The 17,769-nt window shown below is 47.6% G+C and overlaps 1 protein-coding gene across 2 annotated transcripts in view; it reads left to right on the forward strand.

Annotated features, from left to right (window-relative positions):
- FBXW4 (F-box and WD repeat domain containing 4) overlaps nucleotides 1-17,769 on the forward strand; it is a 63,860-nt gene that overhangs the window by 35,937 nt on the left and 10,154 nt on the right. For both annotated transcript variants that reach the window (XM_075154890.1, XM_075154891.1), the window contains one exon: nucleotides 11,823-11,888. In XM_075154890.1, the coding sequence (XP_075010991.1) occupies nucleotides 11,823-11,888 (66 nt within the window). The remainder of the gene's footprint in view (nucleotides 1-11,822; nucleotides 11,889-17,769) is intronic.

Genomic DNA, 17,769 nt, shown 5'->3' on the forward strand with positions numbered 1-17,769 from the left:
TTGGCCTTGGCAGTCCTGAAGCTTAAAAAATAGAAAGGAGATATTTTTAAAATAGGAGAGGTTTTCTTCTTTTGCATCATGATTCTTCAAGCATTTTCTGCACATGGGCATGTATTTAGACTTTCGTCCAAAGCAATGACAGTTGGAGTATTTACTTACATCAGTTTTACATGTTCCCTTCTTGTAGGGTGGGGGGTTGTAATAAGAAGCAACCCTGGACACTGCAAGGTTTGTGATGAGGTGTAAGCATAGGCAACATTACATATCTTTTCCCACTGGTGCTGGGAACGTTCACTATATTTCCCTGCATAGTCTTGAAACTGGCCTGGTCAACTTGGGTCTGCTTATATTTATTCTTGGTGTCTGCGTCTCAGATGCTGGCATTGATTTCATGGCAAGCATATTTTGTTCAGAATTGTCAAAGGTTGCTTTTAAGGAAAAAGTCTCGAGCATTGATGAGCCAAAGGCACACAGTATCTAGCTGAACTAATCTCTGTGGCAAGTACTTAAAGCAGCTTGAGTGAGACTGCAAAAAATTGGATTGAAATTGAGAAATGGACCTTTCTGTGGGAGTCTTTAGTAAAATGTGAAAGATATATATGATCTGAAGAGAAACCAGAGTATCGTGGGGTGGAATCAGGCCACTTACTTCTCCAGTTTGCAACCTGCTGCAGCGTTGGATCACAGTTGTGTATTTTAGGCAGCTCAGAAATTACAGGTCTGTGCCCTGGGGGTTGTGCTGCCTGTCTCCTTGCTACATATCGAGTCTCTGGGGATCTCCTTTCCTTGTTGTCAGGATTGTTGTGATTGCATCATCTCCCAGGGCTTGCTCAGCACTCTAATGTAACTGGTGCTCTGATGAAAGTAGTGGGCATCTTTTCACTTGTCTGCTTACCATTTGGTCTTCATTGCAGAATAAGGACCAAGCTTTTAGATTGTGACAATTCTTGCTTTCCAGTAGGGTGCTGCAATCATAAGGGACACAAGATGAGTTTTTTCAGAATATAATTTAACATTAAAAAACCCCAAATAAACAAACAAAAAAACCCATTGCACTGTAGCTGTGATCATCAAGTCAGCTGAGCAGGTTTAACTTGTCTACATCCCTGGAGCTGACCAGCCAGGACAAGGATTTCTATCCTGAAGGCAATGGTGATAATTCAAAGAAAGTGTAGATGCTAACAAGTCCTGAGAATCAACAGAGGCACTGTGCCACAGGATGCCCCTTTCTGGCTTGTGGGACAACTGATGCCAATCTGGTGCGACACAGGAGCAGCACACTGGGAGTCAAGTGATTTGGTCAACCCACATGCAGCGGGTTTCCTGGTAGGTTTTACAAAACCAAAGGCTTGTAGCAGAAAGGGAGCTGGAATAAGTGAGGTCCCACTATGAAAAGCAGTTTTGCTTGGCTAACGGGAAATGGCTCAGCAAAAAGAGAACCTGGAGCCTTTATTGCTGTACTCCTGGTTCTGCTTGTTGCCTGACTTTAGGGGCAGATGCTGGAGGAGATGAATGATTCTTCCCTGATTTTCTCAGTAATAAGAGTTCTCACTCTGTCCTTGGCACAGTTCTTGCTATCCTGTCTGGGACCTGCGCTGTCCAGTTTCCTCTCCCCAAGTCTGTTGCCTTTCTTAATCTCAGTGCAAAGGTACTAGACTAGAAATCCTGCCCTGGGAGCGTAGGCTACACCAGGCCTTCAAGAATCTGTCATGCATTGCACCTCTTCACATGCTCCTGTTGTGCATCACTGGATCTATTTTCTCCTTTACCCCTTTTTTGGCATCCTGCACTGCCCTGTTCCACGGGCTGGGGGAAAGATGCTTGTCATGAGCTGACCTCCTTGGCGTGTGTCCCACCGCTGGCTGTGCTCTGGCTCTGCCAGGCAGGCTCCAACCGCCTCCTCCGGCTCGCCCCGGATCGGAGCCCCCGAGAGGTCTTTGTCCGCCTGTTGAGAGCAGCCCCCATCCCGCCATTCCCACATGGTGCACCCTCCCCAGCAGCCTCCTCCCCATTCAACAGTTTGGGCTGAAAGAACCTTGGCTAATTACGCCGGGCTGAAAATTACCACTTTGCTGCGTTCTCCTGCTGCTGGGCCCATTTGTGTGGGGCTTGTAGTTAGAGGGAACAAAGTCCCCCCCGTGGAGCCAGGCAGGCCCCAAGTGTGAAGCTACAGGTACAAGCAAGAGGGGAATGAAGGGAATAATTACCAGCTTCTCCAGGTGAAAGCCCTGTTAAAACTTCAATAAGCCAATTAGGGGCCAGGGTGTGTGTGGGGGGAGAGTCTCCCCCACCTATGAGTGATTCCCACCAGGCAATTAACAGAAATCATTTCACGGAGGGGAGGATAAGAAATGGCTCTTAGAAATTGTCTTGAGTTGAGGGGGGGCCTGAAACAGCACGACTGCTGCAGTGGTCCTCGTGTACTCCAACCTCCCGGCTCACTGTGTGGCCTGAAAGTGTTGGTGGGACTAGGGGGAGAGGGAGGAGGGAGGGAAAATGGCAAAGAAAAAGGAATCGCTGGAGCTTTACACCTGAAAGCGAGGGCTGGAGAAAAAGAAAGTGAGGGCTGGAGTTCAGAGCTTCTTGTAAGGCTGTGTGTGGGCCCAGAGCACTGGGCTCGAGGGGGCTGCTGGATCTGGGGAAGTGGGTGAGGGTCAGGCTCAGGGTGTCTTCCCCATTGGGGCAAGGGGGAAGGCTAACACTGTTGAGCCCAGTAGGGAGTGGATAGGTGCTGGGTGTGAAGACTTGAAGTGGGTGTGCAGGTGGGTGAGAACTGAGTGCCAGGCCTTCAGAGATCTGCCCGAGATGTGTGGTGGTCTGTAGGTGCCCTGCGTTATCCCAGGAGCAGATGGTATCCAGTATCTAATACCTGTTTCTTCCCTTCACTTGGTTCCAAAAAGCCAGTGGATTTGCTCAAGATGGAGAGTTTAAGAAGTTACCTTGCAATTCCCTTGCATTGTATTGCAGACAGCATGTGCAGCAGTTCGAGGTAGAGCATGCTGTCTGATGGGTACTTAGCAGGAGTCTTGCCCATCTGCATTTGAGTGGCTGCTCTGGGAAGTAGAGCAAGAGTAGGGCATAGGATGAAGGCGCTGCAGATGGCTGAGATTGCCCTAGTGATGTTGGAAGGGAGAATGCATAGCGTAATTAAAGAAGTCCAGATACCAGCTGTGGTTATTTCACCTGCACTTGCAAAAGAAGACAAAACAAAAAAACAAAAAAACCTAAACTCCTCAAAACACAAATGTAACCTTAGTAGCAACTTTATTAGCCTTTCTAATGTTATAGCTTCTGAGAATTAAAAATGTCCTGTGAGGTTTTGTTCTGGTTACTGATAAGCTGAAGCTGAAATAACCGTACTGTAGTGGTGTTTAACTACCTATTCTTGGACTGACCTGGAAGTCCCTAGACTTTCTCCTCGCCCCCCCCACCCCCCCCCCCCCCGAAAGCTTTCTGTGGTAGGAATAGAGAACTGTATCTCTTGCACAGCCCAGCTTTTACACTCATAAGTGACTCAGCAGAGTCATGTTTCTTTATGATTCGGCTTCCAAGATGTAAGCCCAGTGGATGTCTGCAAAGAGAGCTCTGTTTGCAGAAAGGCCTGGTAAGCATGCAAAGGCACAATGGTTTTGGCATGGGCTTTCTGCCCCCCTTGATGCTTGGTACGTGTTGTTCAGACCAGTGCTGGAGTTACATGCTGAATTACATTTCTTCTATGGTTAAGGAGTCTCTTTTTTCCTGTAATAACAGAAATAACTTGAGCATCAGTTGGGGATTAAGTTTGGTCTGGAGAGAGCTGCAGGAGTTGCAGGAGTCTCCTGCAGAGGTCTGCAGGAGTTCTCGTACAGAGGGCTCTGTCCTGAACAACCGCTCCATGCTTGGCAAGCCCAGAGGTTGGGGAGTGAGGAAGGATGATGAAGAGTGTTGGACATACCATGCAAATAAGTATTTTACACCGAGTTATCAACATGGGTTAAACATGGGTTTCCCTTTAATGAAGGAGTAGGGCTGATATCAACCCAGTAGAAATACTTGTGCAGCCACAAAGGCAATTCTGTTTGAGGTTCTGAAAAATGACAGCAGCCCTGTGAAAAGCACTGTTTGAATATCCCTCTTGTACGGGAACACCCAGGACCCTCAGTCAACTTTTATAGAGCTAATCTGAGTGTGGTCCTGTCCTGGACTTTTGCTTCTCCCTAAAAGCATGTGTCATGTGGAGTATTGGGGAAAGGCGGGTGATATTTAGATGCAGACAGCCCTAGGAATGTCAGGACTGTTCTGTGCGTGGACTTACTAATTTCTAATAAAGGATATTTTCCTGTGGAAGAGGTCTGTGTGCATGTGTCTGTCCTGTCTGGAATCTTTGTCTTAATGTCATTGAGCTCAGTTTTTCTCCAGAAACAGGGATTATGTTTTATATCTGGCTGCCTGTTTCCACAAAACTTACCTGCTGCAGGGCTGCTGAAGGGACAGTGAACAAGGTTATGGGATGACTTTGGCAGACAACGTGGGGTGAAACTGCAAAGCAATGAAGGCAAGATGGAGGTGTCTAGGTTGGGTACCTGCTAAGCAACTTGCTAGAGTAGGAGTAATCTGTCTACCATGCTGGGAATTGGGCCTTTGGGATATTAAAGGCTTATTCTGTTCTCCAGCCTGTGGGTCTCTGAAGCCTGCAGGAAGACATGAGGTTAGAGGCCAAGGCGGAGTGTTGGAGTGGTGAAGCTGACGTTCCCTCCAGCCTGAGGCATGCACTAAATGACATGGGAGACAATGACGTGAGCATTTCTTCTATGAAATGCGCTGGAGTTCTGCCTCAAATGTGAGACGTCACTGTCTCTGCAGTGTCCTTCAGTACAAAATGCAAATGCCTTCTTTCTGGGGACCACTTTCTAGTGGTCCGCTTGAGGCAGCAGGTGAATGAGTTATTAGTCTGTCCGTCTGTGCCTGTGTCACTGGTGCTCCTTGCCAGAGCACAGCATTTCCTCTTGGAGCAGCAGTGGTTGTAAACGTTGCAGAGTTCATGCAGTCGTCTTTACGCATATTGTTTTCTCTCTGTGCTGAGTCCCTGGTGTGGAGTGGCAGAGCTCTTCTGTACCTTCTCTGTGTGCAATTTACAATGCATATCAGGAGCACAGTTCAACCCTGAGCTGACTGATGCCTTGAAGGACACTGCGGCATGCACACGAGGCTCAAGGAAGCAGCAGCAAACGTGCCAGCGCTTTCCGATCTGTTTGTGGAACAAGCCTGGTCATTTGCCTCCAGTTGCTGGTTCTCTTTGGCAATGTTATTTATTCACTGCTGAACAAAGATGAGGCTATGCTGCAGTGGGTCTCTGCTTGCTCAGGTGATCTCAGTCCTGTTACTCAGTCCAAATACAAGACTATTTTACATGCATGCAAGCAGTTGGGCCCAAATATAAGCTTGGCTCCAGTGCACTCTAGAAGCTCCTCTTTGTGTCTGGAGTAGTACAGGGACCTAAGGAGACTGCCAGCAGGCTTCCGAAACCAGGCTTTAACAAAGTGTGTGTACCCTTGAGCCTAGAACAGCAGCCAGCAACACAGACAGAAAATATTTAAGTCAGTTTGATGGACCTTGTCTTCTTTTCCTTACACTGAAGGTCTGGACCTGAAGCATTGCATAGCAAGGATGCGGGAGGAGCATGGTACATGGGCCTGGAGGGATGTGGAAAGACTTAATCTGGAGCCAAAAACCAGGGATGGAGACTCAACCACTTCCCTGGACAGCCTGTTCCAAGGCCTGACCACTCTTTCAGTAAAGAAATTTTTCCTAATGTCCAGTTTAAACCTCCCTTGGCACAACTTGAGGCCATTTCCTCTCGTCCTATCGCTTGTTACTTGGAAGAAGAGACCAACACCCACCTCACTACAACCTCCTTTCAGGTAGTTGTAGAACGCAATGAGGTCTCCCCTCAGCCTCCTCGTCTCCAGGCTAAACAGTCCCAGTTCCCTCAGCTGCTCCCCATCAGACTTGTGCTCCAGGCCCTTCACCAGCTTCGTTGCCCTTCTCTGGACACGCTCCAACACCTCCATGTCTTTCTTGTAGTGAGGGGCCCAAAACTGAACACAGGATTCGAGGTGTGGCCTCACCAGTGCCGAGTACAGGGGCACGATCACCTCCCTGCTCCTGCTGGCCACACTATTTCTGATACAGGCCAGGAGAAGAAAATGCTAAGCTGATGCTGTGCTTTTTTTTTTTCCCCTTCCTGCAAATTAAATGCCCCTGGGGAAGGAGCACCTGCTTCCCCATGCTATCTCAGTCTCCCTCCCTTTGTATGTATCTGGTCTGTTGGAAAAGCCTCATGCTGGAGGTGCCGAAACCCCGTCCGCTGAATTTCCAACCCCCTCCTCTCCCATTCACAATGTTGTTACTGTTGCATCTGCTCCTCAGCCTCCTGGGCTCTTTAGCAGGGGCTCTCTCAAGTTTGTGTGACCTTGGCACTGTATTCATGCAGGAGGAGTTACCTTCCATAATGATGTCAACTGATGAGGTTAGCAGGATGGTGGCGGCCGCGATAAGACATGACATGTTCTAATGATTCGCCTTAGCGAGCTGCGTGTGTGTGTTGGGGGGGCACAGAGGGGCTTAGAGAGAGGAGGTGGGGGCCCCACAGGTGCCGACAAAGACTTTGACCTTTGCTGCTATAATATCAGTGTTTCACAGGCAGGGCGGTTCGGTAACCCACTTTCAGCCCATCAAAAATTGATTTAATTGCAATTTTTTCCCCCAATTAGGAGCACTGGAGCTTAACTAATTGGAGTAATAGAGAGTAATAAGGCTCTGATAAAAAGCCTTCCTCTGCCTCCTTTGTATCTTGTGTCATCGCCTGTCAGAGGTCAGAGAGCTTGCATATTCTATTAGGCAGAGTTGCCTTCATTTGTACAAATTAGTTTACCCAACAGTAATTAAAATGCCAGTGCGGGTCGGGGAGAGCTGAATACAATTGATGGGCACGTTGGTGAAGGATTTGACAGCTCCGGTGGCCTCCCTTGCCAAAGCGTGTCAGTGCTGAATCAAAGGCTACACAAACCCACAGACCCGTGTGTTTAACCCACAGCACTGTTGGCACCAACTGCTTTCTCTCTTCTCTGCTCTCCGTTTTGGACTTGCTTTCTCTTCTCCTTCTTTTCTCATCTCACTTGAGACTTTTTAAAAAAGATGTTTCCCATCTTTGAGCTGTCCTTTCTGTTGATCGCTTTCATAACGCTGCTACCAGCCCCCCCGTCCTGTCTCCCTCGGTGCTCCCCCTCCTCTCCCCCCGCCTTCCACATTCCCAGCTGCAGGCCTCTGTCAAGTAATAACTTCTTTGTTTCCCGGTCCGATGAGTCTCCATATATAATAGTCTCCAAAATGGAACAACAACGTCCAATTCCAGGGGGCGGGGGAGCACGCGAGGAGGAAGGAACAGGCTCTTGCACGTGTCAAGCAGATTCTGGATTTGAAATCCCCGAAGAGCAGAATAGGACTTGAGAAGCAATCTGTTTACAGTACAGGGGAAGGGCGCAAGCCTGGGGCATGGGGGAAGTTTAGAGAGAAGAGGTTGGAAAGGGCCTGTTTCACACAGGTTTCTTTGAGTGACTTTGCATTGCAGGATTCCGAGCTCAGGCAGTGCCTGCTCCAAAGGCTGAGTTGACAGTGCGGAAGGTATGTATTAGGACTTCTATGTCTGGAGCTGAGACTGTTTCCAAGCCTCATGAGAAACAGCATCTTTCCAAAAGGACTGATGGGCAGCAACCTCTTTCCCTCTGATTCATCCACATCTGGAATGTTCTGTCCAGGATGGGGTAAAAAGGGATGCTACAGGTGGGGTGAAACTGTGTAGTTGGCACCTTGGGAGCAGGCTTGGGATCACTGCAGCTGGACTGTAGCCAGAGCACTACTGCTGTTGCCAGAAATGCCATGGGATCTTCAACAACCACAAGTCAGTCAGATGGAGAGAAGTTCTTGTGTTTCTTCCAACAGCACTGCCAGGGTGTGTGTTGTCTCTCATCCCGTGGTCCAGCTTCTATTGTGGGGGGATGAACTCTAATGAAATGTCTCTCCCGTAGCATAGAGAAGGTCTGGCTTCAGGAGAAGCAGTTTTCTTTTTTTTTTTTCTTTTTTTTTCTTTCTTTCTTTCCCTCCTCCTTCTCAGCAGGGAGTTTCAAATGGGAAAGAGAACATCAAAGTATCAGATGAGTTGGAAAATGCCTTGCTTTGGGCAACAAAAACATGCTGTGTATGAAGTACATGTGTCTCAATGCTCTGCAAAATCCTCGCCTTCCTGGTACAGCAGAGGCGGAAATGTTATGTTGACTTGCTTGTTTTTACCTCCTGGTGGATCCCTGTGAAAACAAAATGCCCTGTTATGGAAGCCCTGCAATGGTGCTCATTTTCTCATTAGAGGAGCCTTTTGGAGGGATCTTGTAGTCATGGTACCCAGCAGCTTCCACAGGGCAGAGGAAAGCTTAGTGGGGAAGGGACTAAGCATCTCCAAGGCCATCTGAAGCTTGGACATAGCAGTTTTTATGTAGCATGTAGATGCATCTGGTCAGTGTCTGTGTACATCAGTAGTATCATAAACTTCAGAGAGATGGGTAATATATGGATGGGTAATATGGGATCCCTGCGGTAATATATATAGGGTATCTTGTGCTCTCCTCTTCCCAGTCTAGTCTCGCCTCAGTCTCTGACTTCTGAAAGCATTGTAGGCAAAATAAATGACACTCACTAAGCTAGTAACTCAGCTTGAGTTGTTTCTCTTGTGCAGCTGGTGAGAGCAGTTGTGAAGAGGTTGCACTTCTCTAGGTCGGAGGTTTTTGATGTATGCTCTGTGCTTCCTAAGATAAAAAGCCTTGTTGAAGGTAGACTGAAAGAAGCAAGCCTGGTAGGAGGCTTCAGTTCTGCTGAACAATGGTTCAGAAGTTTCGGAGCCAAGCTTTACATGCTTAGCTCCAATTTGCATGTTGTTTTAGACCTACCAAAGCTGACTTGTGTTGCCCTTTGGCTTGGAGTGAAACTGTCACCTCTGCGAGGTTCCCCATTATGAGAGGCCTGGGGGTTGAAGGTGTGTGCCTGCAGACCAGACTCAAGGTGAGAGGCCCTGTATCATCCCCTGGGAATCCAGACTCCCAGGCTTTGACAATTTCTCATTGGCACCACTTCTTGTGCACGTCTTGTGAATGCTGCTTTGTACTCCTGGCAGCGAAGGTGCCCCACTCCTCTGGGAGAAGTCTTATCTTTGCTTGCTAATGGGCTCCAGCCTGTTAAAGATAAGGCTTGCAAACCTGATCCTGCTGAAGTATGAGACAAAATTCCTGTTGACTGCATGGAATCAGCTTTACCCAGAAGAGACTTGTTTGTGGCCCTGAGGCCTGTATGCGATGCTGGAGAGAAATCTCTTCAACTAATGCTTTTTTTTTTTTTTTTTTTTTTGGAGGGGTAGGGGGTAAGGACTGAGGAGGGAAAGCTGAAGTCCAGAACTGACAGCATGAGCGGGGATTAGACCTTGCTGTTCCTCCCACCTTTTTTTCCCTGTTGGTGTGCCTCCATGCTAATTTAGACCTGTGGCAACCATCAAAGCCTTGTGCATACCTTCTGCACAAAGGGGCCTGTCTCCCACGTGAGGGCGTTCTCTGCTGGGACAGAGTCAGTTTGTCCCCCAAAAGAAAAGTCTTAAGCACCCAGTTGCCTGCTTGACTGACTCCCTGACTGCTATTATGTTTCTAACCAAGGTAATTGGCTTTAGTAGTTATTAATGGATTATGTTTGGGGAGGGAGGGACAGAACCCAACACCTAGCTTTGTAGCTGAGGGACTCTCTGACCAAAGTGCTGCTTTCCAGACATGGGGTTTGACTGGTGAGCTGTCATCGTGGGTGTCTCTTGCTTGTTTTCCTCTGAGTTGGGAGACATTGGCATAAGGGAAATGTTCCGCCTTGTCCTGCACTGTGGTGGACAGAAGGCAGGTATTGAGCAGAAACCCTGTTTCCAAATATGAAATGCTGCACGCTTTCTTACGTGGTCCTCGTGGCTGCTGCACAGCAACAGGTATTGGCTTTTCCTTAGACTCTCAGACTTTGGTCAGGGACTTCCGCGGAGGAGAATAATGTGAGCACCCTGCAGCATCTGTGCAGAGAGCCCTGTGCTACAGGTGCATTGGGCCAATTGCATCTGCACTGCCAGTGAAGCTGGGATTTTGTGTGTAAGACAGCCTGGTTGGAGAGAATTTGAAATAGCTCTGGTGCTGCAGGCCTTGTCTGGCCCTAAAGGGCAGCTAAGGGTCACAGGACTTGTGGACACCTCCAGGTATGTGAGTTTGGGTAGAAGGGATAAAGCCAGCAAAAAAAGAGAGCCTTGGTAGCTGTAGCTCTTCCTTGGTTCCCGTAGCTCTTTGAGATGGCTTGATGTTATGTGCTTGTCTCTTTTGCAGAGTGTATTGGCAGTGCTGTTTTGGCCTTATGATTTGGAGAAACCAATTGCTCAGCTAAACCACAAAGCTAGGACTAGAAGGAGTCCTGAGTTCTGGCCCTGCTTCAACATGGCTCTTCTCCGGCTTTGACTCAGTTGAGTGTGTGTTCATCACTGCTGCTGGGTGCCTTGCAACCCTAGCAGTAGTGCTTCTCACAAAAGTCAAGGACGCTGCAAGAATCCCTTCCTGGTACAGCAGAGGCTTGGAGACACCTTCTGACTTCCAAAGGAAGAATGTTGTAGAGGATCAAAGAAATGTTTAAAAATTGCTATTTTTACTGACATGACATTGTTTCCTTATTTTGCTTTCCTCTTTCAGCTGCCAGCCCCATGTCATGCTGCAAAAGACGTTTAGGCAAAGCATAGAGCCGGCTTTTATTTAAAGCAGGCTCCATTTTCTGCATTTGTGCTATCCTTGTTGCAATGACTTAAACATAGTTTTGGCATTTTATTCTCAGTAGCTGCAATAAATGTGGCTTTGTGAGAGGTCATTTATAACTTACTTAGAAAACTTTATATGAGCTGCTTTCTCTTGTTTGGACTGAGAATAGGAAGTTGGCACAAAACAAGCAGTGTGGTGTCGAAAGCCACAGCAGCCCTGTTCCTGCTGCTTGATTTTAAGGATTTGTTCCTGTCTTATCAACTAGTTTGAGGCCAGTGACCTCTGGAGCCAGCGTGTGCAGTAGGGACATAGCATCGCCAAAGAGGACTTTGGAATGGACCCTGCTGGAGAATGTGAACTGAGCCCAAATATTGCTGCAGGAGAGCTGTGCTGCCTCTAATAGAGAGTGCATTGGGGAAGGCAACCTGATCCAGCTTTGAAATTGGCCCTGCTTTGAGCAGGCTGGACTGGAGACCTCTATTCTGTGATTCGTTAGGCCTGTGATGCTGCAGCCAATTCATGATTGTGCTCAGAAGTTGCCAGCAACCAGAAGTAAGACATGAAGTAGGAAGTAACGGGGAATTTTCCATGGGGTCTTTCCGCAGCTTACAGCGCTGACTGTATATGAAACACGCCGAGTGCTGTACTAACTGTTTTGAAAATGTCATTGCAATTTACAGCTGCTCCTGTTTTAGGTTTTCCCATTGCATATGCAAATACATCTTTATGTCCTGCCAATTCTCTGTAGTTGTGACCTGCTGCATGTGGGAAGCTCAGCCACTGAGAACTCTACAGCACCTCTCCCTTTGCTGCGGCTGCCGCTTGTGAAATGCAGTGGAACATGCTGAAATAGATTTTGAATTCTGGTTCAAGACTGTCTTGTAACCTGTTTTCTCTGTCTTGCTCATGCACCATTTCTTCAGAACGTCAGGATTATTAAGTGGGTTTTTTTGTTTGCTTGTTTTTTTTGAACAGCTCATTTGTGACGGGGACAGCCTGCTGTGGACACACCTCACCGCTGAGAATCTGGGACCTTGAGAGGTGAGTGAGCTTCTAGGTTACAGGGAGGGACTTGATGAGAAAAGTGAATAACAATGAGAAACGCAATATTGGAGATGCTGTAAAATCATTCCTTTAGTCCATGTAGGCAAGGGATGTTTAAACATGAGATGTGGGATGGGGTGGGGGACGGAACAAACTGGAGTGGAAAGGGTAGTGGGGGGTGGTTCTTCCCAGCCTTTCTAGTTGATGGCACAGCCATCCTGGTTTCTTCCCATTACCCATGTACAGTCAGAATATGCCTGTTACACCTTCCTTTTCATCTGTCTCAGTTGATGCTTCAGCCTGAGCCAGAGGGGCGAGGAAGGTGATCTGCATCCTCCCATTCACCCACTTGTCTGTGGTGCTCAGAAGCGAGAGGCAAACGCAGTCATCTTGTCCTGGCTGGTGTTTCTGGTAGCTCAGGGAGGTGAGGGGTGGTGACAGGTTATCTACGGAAGTGACTTAGGCATGTTGTCTTCTCTCTGTCTTAATAAGCATTGAGGAGGTTAATTGCTGTGGCCTCTGATTTGGGGCCATTGAGTAGTTCCTGTTTAGTGAAGGTGCTGACCTTAGCAACTGCAGAAATGTTGGGCTCAAATCCTGACGTGAGACTCAACCGCTAACAAATTTGAAACTCCCAGCCTGGGGGTCTTTGTGTAGTGATGGACAGGTAGCAAATATTTGGCAGGATTATTGAACGGCAGCTCAGCTTTCCAGGACTGGTATGCTCTGGGTAGGAGTGGCACAGCACAGATTATCAAGGGAGTGCCGTCAGGATTGAGGTGAGCTGGTGGGCTCTGGGAGGGGAGAGAGGGGGGAAATGGCAGAAGAGCCTGAGGGGTGTCAGCAGAGCTGTATTTGGGGAAAGGAGGTAGAGGAGGATTGGTGTGGATGCAGCACTGGTCTGAGGCCAATTGCCTTCTAATCTATAGTTTAGATAGTTTAGATTGTCTGAGCCAACTGCATCAAATACAAATATAAACCAGTTTGTTTTTCTCTGAAGTAACAAAAATAAAGACTTTGCAAAGGATGTATCCCACAAAAGACAAGCTAGAGCGGGAAAGACAGTGCCAGTGCATTCAGCTATGGTGTATGTTTCTTGGTGGCCTAGTCCAATGGTGCCTGTGGAGTACCCCAGAAGGATGCAGGCTGTGCTGTGATACCCCTGCCCATCAAGTCTTCTGGCTGTCCTTGAATAGAGGCATCTGACAGGGGTGAGGAGATAGGCAACCCTCGCCCCCCTGCCCCAGCCTCTCTGACAGCCTTTCCCAAGGAAGCCTGAAGAGATAATAAAGCTGTGTAGAAAATAGGATTAAGGTAATGAACAGGCACAACGGAGTTTGATCTTTCAATAACGTCAAAGCCTGAGTGACAGGCAAATAAAAAAGCCAAGGCAACCTAGGCCACTGGGCCTCTGTTGCAATGGCTGGAGTGTCAAACTTATTCTTCCCTCTTCACCTGTCACAGCTGGAATGCACCATGCCACTGGGTCTTTTCCTCTCCGGGGACCTGTGTGTGAGCTGGGAGTCTCGTCAGCACGTGCAGGGCAGGAGACTGAGTAGGGAGCACGGCCGGGAAACTAGCACATGAAGCTTCATGTGATCATTCACAACAAGGGAGTACAGAGCTGTCCTTCCAGGTTCTGACTTCTCCATAAACTGTTGTTCTTCCCAGCAGAGCTTTGGATTCATTTTCAAAGGCTCCAGTGATTGCCAGAAGCGATCTTGTAGGGAAATGTTATTTCTTCCTTTGAGGCTTGTGCACGTTGTCTCCCTGCTCAGGCTCTAGAAGTGGGAACGTGGCATGGAAACTCAAAATCTTAGAGCTACCTAGGGCCGAAAAGCTCCTCCTGTGCCCAATGTCTCCTGATAACATCTGGCAGACAGAGCCAGACCCCCCAAGTTTGCTGCTTACCCCTCCCTTGTGGCCACAAAGAGCCCCAGAGTCTGACCTGCGGAGGCTGAACGTGGCAAGGACATTATCTCTAAAAGCAAAATCCAGGCAACTTCTCTGTCAAAGAAATGAGGCAGGATAGAGCAGTGCTTAAGACATGTTCTTTAAAACTACAGGATCCTTAGCACCGCTTAGATCTTTAGTGCTGTCCAAGATCAGTTAGCAGGTTTTTTTCTGTGCGGGGGTGTGTGTAAGTAACATTGCAGCAGTTTCTGTGGCATTCTCTTCCCTTGGGGTAGGTGGTCTTTTTCCCCAACAGCTGAGAGCTGGAACATGCTACAAAAGGATTTAAAGCTTAAATAACCTTTTGTGTACTGATCTTCTTAGTTCCAGATAAGTCCTTGACTGGTGCTTGTAGCTGTTGGTCATGGTATGTTTTCGTATTTATGACCTTCGCTGTTCCCTGACCCTGGGGCAGCCATTCTCATCCCTCCAAGAGGAAGGGGATAATGTCTTCACCTGGAAATATGTTCTGGGCTTTGAAAAGGGCTTGGTTGGGTTTGGCAGCGCGGAAACTTTTAGTGGGGAAAGGAAACGCCTCTTGCTGCATCCCACCCCCACAACTGTCTTTCATTTCTGGCTCTGCTGAGATGATGGCGTTGGATCAAAGCCGCAACAGGCAGCAACAAGCAATTGTCAAGGGGAGTCTAAAGCAGGGGAATGACCGCATAATGCCAAGACACTCTCTGATGGCTGAAATTCCAGCTGCTGCTACACCTGGCCCTTTCTCCTGTAATGAAGGAGGATTTTTTTTTTTCCTTATGCTTTTGAAGCTGGCTAGCTGCACCTCTGGAGGACATATCTCATCCCACAGATGCTACATTGTGCCATCTGATTGTTTTTAGATGTGGGCAAGTTGCTGTGCACTTATTGCCACTCAGGATCAAGGTGTGTGTGTGGAGTGGGGGCTGAGAATAACTTAGGTGATTAGAGGTCTGCACAGGAAAGGACAACGATTAGCAGTATGGACCACTGGGTACTAACCTGTGTCCTTGCATCAAGTATCAGGCCTTGCTGACTCCTTGGCCTCTTGCAAGTCGCCTTGTCCCTCTGTGCCAGTGAGGGATATGATAGCAGCTGCCCCTCTTGCAGGTCAGGTACCTCTGCTCCCTTTTGCCTTTCTCTGTTCAGACCTTCCTGTCTCATCTGCCAGTGCTCGTGTGTGGCTCAGCAGAACAGCCAGTTAATGGCAAGCAAGAGAAAAGGAAACTTTCTTCAGATCCTGTTCCTCTTTCTTTCTCTTCCCACCTCCTATATCCTTTGGGAGTCGAGGGTGACGCACCGCTGGGAAGAGCTTCAAGGCCAGCATTTGTCATTTGCCTGCGGAGAACTGTTGCTCCCCAACCTATTGTGGTGGTCTGCATGTCTTCAGGTGACAAATGCCCCTGCCTCAAGGATGCTTCTCAATAAGATAGGATATTCCAGAGGTCACTTTGCAGCAACTCTTGGAGCTATTCTGCCAAGCCCGATGTTTGAAATGGACCAGTGATCTGTCTGACATGGTAGTCCTCATGCTGTACACACTTCGAACGCACAAGTCCTACATTGTCCTTTCCTGTGACACAACATGACAGATGCAGGGCACGAGAGCTGTTGTGAAAACTGAGCCAAAGTTAACTGTGCCCTGCAAGCCACCCCAGATCCTCTACCTTTTAAATACCCAGTCTTTGTCCATCTCCTCCCCGCTTTTGAAAGCATTTTTGGCAGAGTGGGGGTTTTTTTGTTTTCTTTTGTTTGGTTTTTTTGGGTTTGGTTTGGGTTTTTTTTGGGGGGGGTGGTTTGTGTTTTTTTTTTTTTTTAAGAACCCTCTAATTTCTTGTTCGGTTTTTCTCCCTCTCCTGAGCCCTTTGAAAGTGGCTTTACGCCGTCACTGACACCAAACTGACACTTTGCGTTTCCCCACTTCTTATCCCTTTATGGCAACAGATGTTGAAATTTTGTATCCCTTTTATCTGTCCCTCTTTGCCCTCTTCCTGTAATTAGGTTTCCCTTGTTAGCAGTACAAAGTGGCCCGGTTTGCTGCCTGGCCTTTTGAGCCATTGTGTCTGAGCACATTTTTTTCCTCCTCTTTCGGAAGAGTTCCTTCCCCCTTAAGTAATAGGCAGGGTGTTGGCCAAAGCTGTGGCTTTTTCTTGTTTCTTTGTTCTCCATTTATCTCCGCCACCTTTTTCAAAGGGATGGGGAAAAAAAAATAGGGAGTGCATGGAAGGGGAAGATACGGAGTTGCATTTCTTGACCGTCAGGCCCCCCTGCTCTTCAGGTGTTCAAGGCAGGTGCCTTTGATGTCTGCAAGTTTTGGGGAGGTGGGAGGTAGAGGATTCATGAGTGTGGCTTGGGAGTGGAGGTGTGTGGCTGGTGCCCTCAGCAGAGGGGTGGGGAGGAGTCTTTCAGGGTAGCCAGGCAGCTGCTGAGCAGGTTAGTAATCCGTATTTGCCTCTAGTGCTATTGCATTGTGCTCTTTCTTTCTGAGAGCCAGCATGAGCGTTACCATCATAAGCAGCTGGCTGAAGTTTGCTAACTTGCTGCTGCTTGATCTCTGGTATGTGCTTCCATGGGACCCTTGCTAGGTTACATCTGTCTGTGCAGTGGGGTGGGCAAGAATTAGTTGCTGTCTTTCAAATTTCGGCGTATGTTGATCTGCATCCACTTTGGTGGCTCTTCAGAGCCATTGAGTGAGTGAACGTGAGCAATTGTCACCAAAGAGGGAGAGCTTTAAAACTTGGGCTCCCTGTGCTGTTCTTAAACAGCAAGTGTAATTTGACAGTTACAGTATATAGCACTGAACACTCTGGTTAGTTGATCTCTACTGATGCTTTCCTGTTTAAATCAGTCCTTCTTGGCTTTGTGTCCTGTCGTGCTCAGATTTTTTGTATGTGGAAGTAGATAAATGAAATAAGAACCTGCAGGTCTAGTTCTTGATTATAAAGCTTGCTAAATATTTTCAACAAAAGCTTTTAATGTAAAAGCTTGGCCCAAGATGCACAAGCAGACTTCTTAGCATTGTGTTCTAAAACAAGCTCTGTAGAAGATCATTCTCTTCACAGCTTTGAACTCCAAGGTTTAAACAAGTTTAAGACCCTCTAATTTAATAACAAAAGGAGTTTGTTGGGTGAAGGGAGCAAATGGATTCAGAACTGGAATTGCTAGATTGAAAGAAAAGGTAACTGACTCCAAGAAGTGTGGGGAGTCTATTTCACCCAGGCATTTAAACTGGATTTATCCAGTCACAGAGAAGTGGGTGGATATCTCTGGTAACAGAAGAGACAAGCAATAGCGATATTATCCTGGCACTGATAACAGTTTCAAGGGTTTGGTGGGCAGAATAATCATAATACCATGGATGCAGAATCCCCTCTCCTGCCCTGCTTTTCTACAGATTCATCATGCCAAGTATCTTTTTTTGCCAAGGAAACTCTCTCCAGGCTTTGTGGGAAAGAGGCTCCCTGCTCCTTTCAGACTTGGGTTTCTTTCTCAGCATCTCTGTCTTGGCTGAACACAGTTTTAAATCACAATAACTGATCCAAAACTTGTCCAACAGTGAACTAAATAGCTTTCTGAGCTGTGCTTACATCAGGTAAGTGAATGCAAATGTGTGCCTTCTACTCCCTTCACTCACTGCTGTGGGATGGTCCACAGGTAGTTGCCCTTCCTCAGATGGCTGCTCATTCTCTTTTCCTGAGGCTCTCCTGCTTGTTTTTTGCTGTGCTGTTTCCCCATCCCATCCACAGATGGCTTTGCTTACTCTTTTTAAAGCATCAGTTCTGGTATTCCCGTTTATATGTCCTTTGGTTAATCAGGAACACAAATGCCTTGCTTTCTTCCTGAAATTCAAAGGAAAAAGGGTTGGTGAGGTGACAGACTGGGGTCTGTCGCAGGGGAAATTCTAGTCTTCAGGCGAACCCTTTCTTGGCCTGTTCATATTAAATCA

The sequence above is a fragment of the Calonectris borealis genome, chromosome 7, assembly GCF_964195595.1.
Source record: "Calonectris borealis chromosome 7, bCalBor7.hap1.2, whole genome shotgun sequence".
Taxonomy (NCBI): domain Eukaryota; kingdom Metazoa; phylum Chordata; class Aves; order Procellariiformes; family Procellariidae; genus Calonectris; species Calonectris borealis.